At 36.1% G+C, this 12,263-nt stretch overlaps 1 protein-coding gene across 5 annotated transcripts in view; it reads left to right on the top strand.

Annotated features, from left to right (window-relative positions):
- The window catches only part of LOC140670956 (uncharacterized), a 251,243-nt gene that overhangs the window by 238,372 nt on the left and 608 nt on the right, over positions 1–12,263 (top strand). For all 5 annotated transcript variants that reach the window (XM_072901881.1, XM_072901877.1, XM_072901880.1 and 2 more), the window contains exon 12: positions 86–12,100. In XM_072901881.1, the coding sequence (XP_072757982.1) occupies positions 86–177 (92 nt within the window). In that variant the 3' untranslated portion in view covers positions 178–12,100. The remainder of the gene's footprint in view (positions 1–85; positions 12,101–12,263) is intronic.

Genomic DNA, 12,263 nt, shown 5'->3' with positions numbered 1-12,263 from the left:
GAATCGCTTCTTTCTCGCACATAGCTACATCATAAATTACACACATTGTATGATGGTAAAAATTCGTCACCTCCTATAATTACAGGTCAATGCATGGAAACGAACGGCGGACAGATCGGCCGATCGACGTACCTGACGATCGTCCTGCTGATGGCGGCTGCCGCGATATTCAGGTGATTCTAATCGAAAGCGCGACAGTTAATTCAGTTAATAATTGGATTCAACAGTGGTATTGAACACTCAGTGATCGTTGTAAGAGATATTCGCGATATAGTGATATACAGCCATGACGCGACGCGATGCAACGCAATCGATTGATCGAATACCTGGGTCAATCTAGAAAAAAGACAAAGAGTGCGATTTCAAGCTGTGAATGAGAAAGATACGGGAAAGAAGAAGCCATCGATCGGTTTATACAATCGTGTTCGTGGCTCCTGTTAGCTTTTAGCTGTCGGGAGAAACTCGCGTTCGAAATGTCATTCTCTCGTCGTCGACGAAAATGAAACGTGTAAGCGAAAAGGAAAAGGAAGGATACGATGTCTCATCTCGCGAAGAGTCGACGCAACATCCCAAGGAATCAGCGAAAATTAGTTGAATTTCCAACGGACGATCATGCGCGATCGAAGAAAGAAAAGTTCGAGCGCGAGTTTTCCCTGGCGAGTAGGTTTTTTTACCGGAAGTAGCGCGTAGGCACTAAGATTGGGCGAAGAAATTAACGAAATTATTAAGCAATTTTTATGGTTAGATCATATCACGAGATCGGTATCGCGACGCGAATCTCGATCGAGAATGAAGGACTTTGTAGGATCGATCGTTCTGAAGTCCTGTCGTTTCTAGCCAGTGAAAAAAAAAAATACGATCGAATTACTTTTTAAAACAAAGAAAAAGGAAGGACTACATATATGAAAAGACTATAGTCTCGATAAGTGCAAAAAGGCGAAGGAGCACCTACACGGTAAATATTTCCTTCGCCGGGCAAATGCTCATTTCTTTGCTCATTCTCGGGCATGTACCCTCTCAATAAATACCGACTAATTGACGATACGCGTAATAATTATATCGATAAATTACATGTAATACTCGAGCGTTACGCTATCGTCTTTCGATGAATCGAGTAGACTTTCGCATGTCCTCACGAAATGACGCCGCGAAGGATGAAGGGAAAATGATGATTGGTGAGTCGCTGGTCCTTCGGCAAGGATGAGTCAACCGAGTGAGAGCACTCAATTAGTGTAATAAATGGAATTAAGGATAATGACCCTTAAAATATCGGCACAAAAGACGTTTAGCTATAAGAACAAATATGTAATATTATTTCATCGAAGCGCGACCGAGGGTTTTATGTGGACAATTAAGAGAATAATCTCGTTTAATAATAAACGAGAATAAAATTCCACATTTCCGGATGTTACTTGGTACTCTTCCTTGGGGAGGTGGACTCACGGTTCACCACATTTTTCGTTATTCATCCGTCGAGAGGAGCCGCCGAGAAATCGCACGCTGCGACGCGTCTCTCCGCGCGATAGGCGGACGAGCGATCTGTATTTTCGTCTCATTAGCATCTCGTTAGACGCAATGTAAACGCGGTCTCGTCTATAATTCTAAATTTGTTTTTTCCTCGAGAGTATAGATCGCGTGCAATACCTTTAACGTTAAATGCACAGTGATCGACGCGAATTTTTTTGTCTCTTAAAAATATTAGCTCAATCGTGACGGGATGCGCGCGGGCGACATTTCTTCGGCGGTCCATTTGACGTAAACATTAATGTTAAGCAATAAGCAATAAAGATACACGAACATATATATATATATATATATGTATATATATGTATATATATATATATGTATATATATGTATATATATATATATGTATATATATATGTATGTATATGTATATATATATATATATATAATATACAAAGATACACACACGCAGACACATATATATATATATATGCGGCAGCAGCACGCTCGAGAAAATGGTGATAACGAGGAAGATGTTGTGCTTAGAGAAGCGTAAAGACGTTAATTTGAAGAAGGAACTCGGTTAATTAGTTCCAGATTTTCGCGACGACAGATAAAGGCCGGACGTGACGTGTAGGACGCTACGATATTATTGTAACTAATACAGAGTCTATATTATATTATTGTACAACCATCTTTGTAATAATTAAGCCGTAATCGCGCGCAAGTGACAAGATATGTAGGAAGAGAGACAAACAAAGAGGAAGTTAGAGACACGAGAGAGCGTGAGTGAGAAATGAAGTGTATACTGTATACATGTACGAAAGAGAGGAGAGAAAAAAGAGAGCGAGTGAATGAGAGGAAGAATGAGAGAGAAAGAGAAGAGAGAGGGGGTGTGAGAAAAAGAGCGAACCATAGGAAAAAGCCAATCGCTATTTTAGCACTTTTTCAATCACGTTGTACGTAGTTTCTACGCCACTTACAACTACTTCCGTCGGATTTGATTTAATCAACCAGTGATGTCGACGAGATCGATTCTTGAGAAGCGAAATCCAACAAATACAGCGAAGAGAGTCCTGTCATCGCGTCAATCACGTGTCACTCGTTTATATTCACTTCTAATTATCTCTTCTTTTTTCCTTTTCAATCTCTTGTTTGAAATCGTTTACAGAAAACTTTTCTCGATACTCGCATTATTTTATTTGAGTTATCTTGCTTTCAGCCAATCCTCAGGCTCGACATTAATCGTCGCAAGTTTATTTCACGCTTTCTCAAGAATCCTCTCGGACAACGCGCTTCATCGGGCAACACTATCTCCGTTTCAGGGTTCTCAGAAGAGAAGGATCGATCGACTTTCGTTAACAGGTATCTCCCGATACGCACCGTGAAGATTATTACCGTCAGCGCGCACGGCAAAACGAGAGCGAGCGACGCGTTCTCATTTTTCACCGACAGGTAGGATTTAGGCTATTTAGGACACTTAGCGGTTATCACATTAGGAGCCATACTGTACCTATGAGCGCAGCGTACACATATATATATATAGCGTATATGAAGTAGTTAAGATCGGGTCTAGCCGTTAAGATTTCTCTAGCTTCTTAGAGGATAATAAGCTCATTGTGAACAGCAATCAGATCTGATCCAGATGCCCCGCGGTCACGAATCACGCGTGTACAATCCCGACGAAGTCCGATCGTCAATTTCGCGTCTGTAAACGACGCGCGAGATCGATCGGAGGAGTGTGCGATTATCGGTGAAAATAACTCGATACAGTCTAATCTAATTCATACTTTTTTCAGAACTAGCAAAGATTAATGTCGAAATTAAATTTTTTGAACTTTAATATATATTTTCTCAATGTGTATGTTAAAAAGAAAAGGATAATGAATTAGGCTGCTGTATCCGGTGTTTCAATTTGATCGAGAAAAAAATTCCGCTTGTTCCGAGAACAATTTCAAAGTGGCAGGAAAAAATATTAATTTTTCCTTTAAACTTTATTTTTCGACATATTTATGGTTAAACCATTAAATGTTTATTTTTCTTTCGCGCGTTGTTAGAAAACAAATATTACACAGAAACCTAAAATCAGAGATTCTGAATTTCGCGATTTTTTTTGTTTAATTATCCCACTTGTTGCAACCGAGTATACAAATATTTTTTAGTGATCATATATATTTTTCCACATTTTTATTCGCTTTCATAATTCCCGCTATACGCAAAGTTATAGAATGCACGCAATAATCAGATTAATTGAAGTTGACGCGAACGAAAACAGATTAGTGATATCAAAGAATAAAAATTACTATTTAAATATTGCTACGCGTTATTTTCCTTCCTAACTTTCTTGCATTTTTGTCCAAAGATGAACGGTTTTTTTTTTTTTTTTTTTTTTTTTTTTTTGGGACGATTCATTCATAAACTGTTATTATTTTTTAAGAAATCGATGATGTCGCTTTTAATTTGGAACATTCTCACAGAAAGAAAGATTTTATTAATAAATAATATATATTTGAATCATTGAGTAAAATTGATTGTCACATATGTGAAGGAAACCTTTATGATTATTGTACACTTTGTCGTAGAATCCACAATTACGAATAAAATTTTCGACGATGAAACGATCGGGTACGAAAGTCACGCGAGATCGTAACTGGCACTCGAGCAAACGCTCGAATATTCTATTATTTTCGATTTGCCCGATGCAAACAATGTCGAGGGGATTCGATAATTATCAGAGCATTTCCAAACATCATTGCTAACCGACCGCCTCTGCTCGCGCCGCTCATGCTTTCTATCTCTCTTTCTCTTTCCCTTCCTCCCTCTCTTACTAAGCATTATGCATGCCGTTTAATGAGATTGATGCAATCGTCCGATGCATTTAATCCTGCCAATTTACATTGCGTCCTAATATTGTGGACGAGTATTCTGCTAATGGAGTTCACTAATGAGAAACAAAAACATTCTTCTCGCTCGTTATTATTTTCGATACATTAGACAACCGTCGGCAGAAAATTGCTATCGATCATATTGCGCAAAGAAATTCGCACCGCATTTACTTTATTTTATTTATGTTCGATGATCGTCTGCTTTTCGTTCTATCGTAGTGAAAATTACGTTGATATCAAATATCTGGCTCGGAATATCTCGAAGAAGTAAGTGATGTCACATGTCATATAGTAAGTCGATTTACGAAATCAAATTTTCGAAAAAAAAAAACTACTAAATTCTTATTCGAATAATTATATTATTTTTTATTCTTTATCATAAAATTTTAACTCGCAGGATCTCGACAAACTACCGAGGCTAAAGACAAAGATATTAAATTAATAGAATTCTTTTTCAAAGCGTTTGCTTCTTATTTAGAGAAATAAATTTCCATTGTCTTTCCTTGAAAGCTGATCTCTTAAAAGCCATTCCACTGACAAAGCTAATCGGTACGCAATCTCCAAAATAACATTAACAATAAGACGCTCTTTTTGCGAATGCACTGCGCGCGGTTGATTTCACCGCAGTGCGGATGTGGCTTCGAAACCGATGTGAATACCGAACAGGGATTAGAGCATCACGTTTAGCTGTACGGGCCGGCGGCGCGGCGTACCGAGACGATTAACGATTTTATGGAAGCTCGTCTAATGGGATTATCGGATTACTTCCGTGTCGGTACGAGTACTCCGCGCGCGCACTATATTACTCCTCGCACTACTCTGTGGATTACGTTCTCATTCTTGAGATCGCTGCTAGCGCCAAACTGATATTCTTTGAGATTTCGGGTGCGAGATTTCTCAGCAACCGAGTCGCGGTGAAATTGGCCTCGTGACAAACAAACAGCTCGAATATCAATTCTGTCCTTTACTAAATAAATTTGTTAATTTGACAACTGCACGAGTTAAAAAATAGAAAATTAAATTCGATTGAATTCAATAAGAGAAATCGTGCTACTTCTAAAGTATATAAATATCGCGTTTAACGGAATAATATTTAGATCAAAATGTTATTCTATAATATCAGTTTTCTATGTCGTACATATTTTAATATAATTTTTAATAATTTGAATATTGATTTATAAATTTTTATTTTAATTTTTTTATAATTCGTTTATTTTCATATTTTATTTTTAGTTTTCTTCCGTTTCAAAACTTCTTTTATTTTAGCTTTCATTTTAGTATCATGCTTTTATTAAAAAGAAAAAGAGAGAGAGAGAGAGAAATCATTCTAGAATATAAATTCCATTAATCATCAATATATTTTCGAATATTCTAGACTTCTATGTTCTTCCGACATAACTAATCTAATTTTACTGAGTGGAATAATTAATGTTCCACATTAATGTGATTAGACAGAAATAATTTATTCTTAATTTCATTGCAAAATGACGTGAAATGTAGTTTCGTAATTCTATTTCGTTTTTCTATTTCTCTTTTCAGAATATTTTTAATATCCTAGTTATGCAATCAAATATCGTATGTTTTATTAATATTATTTTACTTCTGTTTCCATTTTGAAACATATTAAGGATAAATATATACGAAGCAGATATTGTTTCTACTGTTATCAAATTTTATTCGCACGCACTTCTATGAATAAGGATATCACCATTATTATTATCGTCTCTCAATTCGAAGATGGAATAGCGAGATGAAACAAGGCCGCGTTTCCGGTTTTTTTTCCGAAAAAAAGGATGAAAATAACGGACGCGCTCACGAGCTCGCGATTTATATCGTCATAAATATATTTACGGTTATAACTCGAACTCTCTTCGATATCGTACGACGCTTTATTTCATAGCTTCCGGAAATAGATCCGTCGACTTCCCGCGTCTCTAGAGGATCGATACTCCGATAAAATCCCGCCCGTCCGTTCACGGCCGCTCGAAAACAATCCACGATTATTTCTCTTCACGAAATACTGTCCGCGTATTCTCTTCTCGAATCAAACGCACATCCGGCATGCGAAAAGATGGGGAGATTATCAGCTATCTGGCTCATGGCGATGACTCGCGCCTCGTGTCAATCTGTCGTTATCAAAAACGATCAGGGTCACCGCAAGAGCAAATTTATACATTAACGAAAAGAATTTGAGCTTTATACTTCCAATTGTAAAAGAATCCAAATCTAAATTATTTTTTTTTTTTCCAAAAGAACTTGAGAATATGTTAAATTTTTTTCCAAAACATTAGAATTAATTTCTTCAAGTTTCTACAAAGTTCAATTCAACTATTGTTACACACTTTGCTCTCAATTATGTTTTTTTTTTTTTTTTTATTTCAGATTTAAGATCTATTTAAAGATAGACAAAAAATGATACAATACTAATATATCAATTACAATAAATATCATTAGGATGAAATATGAAATGTAATAATTAAAAATTTTTTAAATATGTTGCAAAGGCTAAAAGATTATGTTTCAAGTAATATTTCTTTGTTGAATTATTGTTCTTTTGTTAAAAAAATGATTGGCTATAGATTTTGAAAACTCATTGCGTGACCCTGATGTGTCGGTTCTGTTTATCTATGATAGAAATACACGTACATGCGTGTTGTTTGTAGTTTGAAAACGGTCGTCGTCGTCCGGAGATTAGAGTGCCTCCGGTGCCATATGGGGAAACGACGAAACTTCCCCCAATCTGTAAAAGGTAACGACTCCCGCGTGTGCGCATGAGAGTCGCGATGCGTCTCGATTACGAGAGAGAGTACAAGAGGAGGAGAAGAAAAATGCGAGTCGCTGATAGCCTACGTTTTTCACAGCCCAAATGCCGGAAAGTTCTTGAGCGTCATTGTAGCGCAAATTCAACTCTTCGCAACGACGAGCGGCGCGAGCGAGCTTCTTCTAATTTCCTGCTGAATTTTGACCCTTGCATTTGCCGCGTGCCACATACTTAAAATACTTTCTTTATTAACTTATTCCAGCCAAATGGTATTGAAATTATTTTATATACTACAAAAAGAGTTTATTCAATTTTATTTATTATAGGTAATATATGACATACATGTATGACACATACGAAGAAATATATAAATTACTTTTAAAATCCTGATAAGATATAATCTTGATTTCTGGATTTATTCATATATTAAAATCTAATTCTACAAAATCAGAAAGAATTTTTATATGTAAATTATTATTTTTCTCTTCAATTATTACAAGATATTTAAATTGCAATTATTAAAAGAGATTAGTCTCCTTTCTGTTTTTAGAAACAAGTTTAACGCAAATAATGATAACGTGTCGTTAGAAGAATACTTACGCATCAGTTGTCACAATTTTGATTTATTACACTGGCTATACAATTGTTTCTGTAATTTATTTTCATAAATGCAAAAGTCAGAAAGATAGAATATAGAAATGGATTAGTTCCCATTATTACTCCACTTGACAAATGTGGATTCGGCGTTCACCCTCCTAAACCGGGTGAACATTCCCGGGGGAGGGAGGGACCGAGAGAGGAAATCAACGTAAAAAATGCGTTCTTGGAACATGCGGAATTGCGTGCTACGAGACTTTCGCAAGCTCGGCATACACCGTCACTTTCCTTGCCAGTACAGTATAGTCGGCACCCTCCGTCGATTCGAGGACGTTTTCAATCAAGGGACAATCATCCCTCGACGAGCAATCCAAGTTCTATCGGATCAGCCCGCCGTTTCGTCCCTCGACGAGACGCGGCTAGATCTGTCCTTCCCTTTCTTCCCCCAACCTTCTTACACGAACAACGATAGGAATAACTTCCTTCTAAACCCTTAGCAATGGTCCCCGAATGTGTACGAAATACTGGAAAATGCGTGCGAGAGGTGTGTAATAGCGCTACCTTAAGTTTCGAATAACATTGAATTAATATTCTCGTAATGATTGATTCGCATATGTTTCTTCATATCGATCACAAAAATGACTACCGTCACGTTCGAATTTTTCATCAATGAGGATAAAAGCAATTTTTGTTATATATTAATGTTGTTTTCATAGACATTTTTCTGCATTAATTAACCAAAAAAATAAGAGGAACGAATATTTTAAAGTTTTCTTCACATTTGTGAATTAAGTGATGCCAGTCTGAAATATTATAATTAGTATACATTTTTTTATCAACGGTCATTAATTTGCGAAAAATTTTAAATGATGTGTACATTATTAAAATCAGCGTGAAAAGTTGATTAAACGAGAAAATTATTAATATTGAAAATTTAAAAATATAGATGGTAGAGTGGTCAAGACAGGTTACTGATATACGTATACGCGTGTATTGAGATTTCGATATGTATATATAGTTATAGTACTTTGTGCGCATATTATCATATGTCCGAAGAAACGCTTGAGACACGCGCGTGTAGCGAGCGAAAAAACCGCGGGGCGTAAAAAAACATAAAAAAAAAGAAATGTCGACGAGAGCCCATCACCACCTGATACTTTATTCTCGTATACTAAATTTAAGAGTGACATCAAATTGGATTATTCAGCGCGAATAGTTGAAATGGAATCGAAAAATCGACTGTTCTTATATTAATGTGAAATTTCGATAATACGTTTGTAATGCGAGGAAAATTGAAATAGAAGGCAGGCGATCTCATTTCGCCGGAAAACGGAATATCGCAGTTGCACGTTAATTTTTTAACGGTATTACGGAGCACGAAAAAAAAAGTTTAAAAATCGAAGAAAAGAGATGCAATGTTCGCAAGTGTAATATGTCGAAGTAAGAGAAAGAGATAATATATTTATTCTTCTATATATAATAGTTTTCCGATACTTCGATGTAACATTAAAATAATTGTACAATATTTTTTTTACAATTTTACATTTTATAATTTTTACTGGAAATGAAAATTGTTAAAATATCGTTATGCGACTCTAAAACATATTTTTATTTTCTTTAATATAACTGTCATAAAATCGATAATTGTTAACTTTCGTTTCTCTTTCGAGTACGCGTATAATTTCGAGATATTTCCATTATTTTATTTCTGTGTCTTCTGGGTTTCGTATTTAATCGTTTCATAATGATATGAAGGAAGATAAATCGGATCGCCTAATTTTCGGGCTGGATAATCCGTTACGAGCTCGTCAAGAAGTTTCGCAATTGGCGCGATACGACAGAAGGAAACTGGATACATGATCACTTCGGATTTGCATACTCTCTCATAGTCTAAACCTCATTTGCTTAGACGAATTGTCGAATTAAAGCGGCGACGATCGGTCGTCGTGGAACGCAAGCGACTCTATCAGATTTACTGAGGCGGAATTGAATTCAGGTCAGATGAGCAACCGAAAAGTCTATTTACTGAATACGATATATTCATACAGAAATATCGAAGCAACATTAATAATGGAATAAACGACAAATCGGTCGCTCACAAATAGCAGATGTAGTAAAAATCCGCTTAAAAATTTTTGTCGATTATATAATAATAAATCATGTCCACTTTTATTAGATTTCAGTATAAATGCAATTGAACAATCAATATGTATAGCTTATATAATAATTTTTATTTAATTCCCAGAAGAGATTATTAATGCCATCCGACATTATTATTATGACAAAGCTATTTGTTAAAGATTAATTATTGCGATTCGTATAACACAAATTTAAGTACTGGAAATACATGTCGCACATCGATTTCTATCGAATGCGAATACTTATTGAATCGGCCTTTTCATGAACGCGAGCGTGAAGCGAGCACGTCGCTGCCATTTACGGTCGCACAATTTTCTGCCACCTCGGCTACCGCTGTTTCTCTCCGGCTTTAATCGCTTGCTCGACATCGTCCCGACAATACGAATTGATGATCGAACGTAAAATTGATCGTTCACGTCGCGTGCTGAACGCTCCGCTCAGCAGCGGAGTCCATTAAGATCTCACATTATGTGTCGCGAATCATGCTGCGAATGCTCTAAATCGACTATCGTTATTTCGTGATTACATAACGACAATCATTCACAGACTTTCGTTGTTGAAATGAAGTTTGCAAAGTAAAAAGAAAGTGTGTTCTCTATCACCTTTTTTACCGTATTTTTCTTTCGAAGAAATATTCGGTATTTCATTTATAACTTTCGTTATCTTTATTTTAATTATGTTTATTGTTAAATTAAGTCTGTTATTCTCTCTCGTGAGAATATTGGGATGATAAATATTCGCATATATTTTTTTTTTTTTTTTTTTTTTTTCGAAACACGTGTCTGCCTGCGGCTTCGACATTAAGTAAATGAATGTTTGCGATGTTTGCAAAATCGTTTGCAGTATCGTTTATGCAAATCCGAAGCATCATGATTCACTTATCCCGGATGTTTATTGTGCTAAAAATAATAATGCCGAACGCGACGAGGAACGAATATTGACTATGAGATCGGCGAAAAATACGATTTAGTAGTTTTGTCGAATGAATGGCAAAAGCAATACTCAGTACGTGAATGCGTGCATGATATTACCATAGTGTGTGTAAAACTGTGAGGAAAGAAAAGATAAGTGTGTAAGCTACCTGTGCCTTGTAATAAACCATATATATATGTATGTATATATGCAACACGTGAAAAAAAGAAACGTAAATACACATTATATATATATATATAGATACAATGCGTGACACACACTGACACACGCATAAACATACACGAACGAGATACTCTTACGATAATCTATTTAAACAATCGTTGCCGTCTCTTCTGAAACAGAAACCCCCTCTCAGAATTTCTTTGCAACGCCCGCAGAGAGTAATAACGGAGCAAATGACGAGGAAGTAAAAAAAAAAAGAAATGAAAAAGATATGTTGTTGAATAAAATAGCAATAATCGAATTTCAGACTGAATTATGATTGAATATTATACCGCAAGTCTTTGTTGTCGCGGCGGCGACGCGCGAGTGTGTTAATTATTATAAATACTGTTACACAGTGTCTTGCTACAACCGGGGAGATTAAAATAAAATCTCGAAGCTCGAAATCTTTGGAGATTTTATTTGCGCCTATAAAAGTTTCATCCTGAACGCATAACATTTTTTTTAATTATTTATTATTCTAATATAATATAATTATGACATATGAATATATTATATTTATCTAATTATCATTAGAAAATACTAAAACAATCGGGGTCGATTTTGGCATTTTTCCTCAACCTCGCTTGCGTAGAAAGAAAGGTATTCCGCGATCGATTCTCTTTCTCGTTCGTGCTCGGATTTATATATATATATCGCCAGTCGTTGTTGCGTTGCCCGAGCGGCCAATTGGCGAAGAGCGATGTTCCTTTTTGATTTAAGGTTTCTCTTTCTTTACGATCTCGCAGAGTCGACTGTCTCGCACGGCTAACAGCGACGCGCGCGGACACATAAATTCTTTCTGCCGGTGTTGGCTGGCATGTGGCAAGATCGAGATTCGGCGTGCGGGCTTCCGCCGTTATTTACTGCCATTCGCACGGACCGGAGGGCTAGGAGGTGGAGGCTGTTTTTGATGGATGTCGCGGGATAAGTGCTTTTTCTTTCTCTTCGAGACCGTTTTGTAATTTAATGAAAATAAAAAAAAAAAAAAAAAAAAAACAAATAGCGGATCTCTCTTGTTTTTCCGACGAAGAAAGATATGCCATTATACGCAGTCTCCATCATATCAGCGAGACGTGGTGGCTGCATCTCGAGTGGCATCGAGGAAGAAACAGCCAGGTAATGTTATGTACTTTGTTGATGCATGTTGGAGCACGAAATATATTTTTTTATTTAAATAGTGAACAATTTAATCTTATGATCAATTATAAATACGATAATTATTTATAATTATTTATATCCCTAATCTAATATGAATATTTCTCGTAATTTTCTCATTGAA

The sequence above is a fragment of the Anoplolepis gracilipes genome, chromosome 11, assembly GCF_047496725.1.
Source record: "Anoplolepis gracilipes chromosome 11, ASM4749672v1, whole genome shotgun sequence".
Lineage (NCBI taxonomy): Eukaryota > Metazoa > Arthropoda > Insecta > Hymenoptera > Formicidae > Anoplolepis > Anoplolepis gracilipes.
The sequence above is the reverse complement of the archived record's forward strand: the minus strand, read 5'-3'. Positions and strand labels throughout refer to the sequence as shown.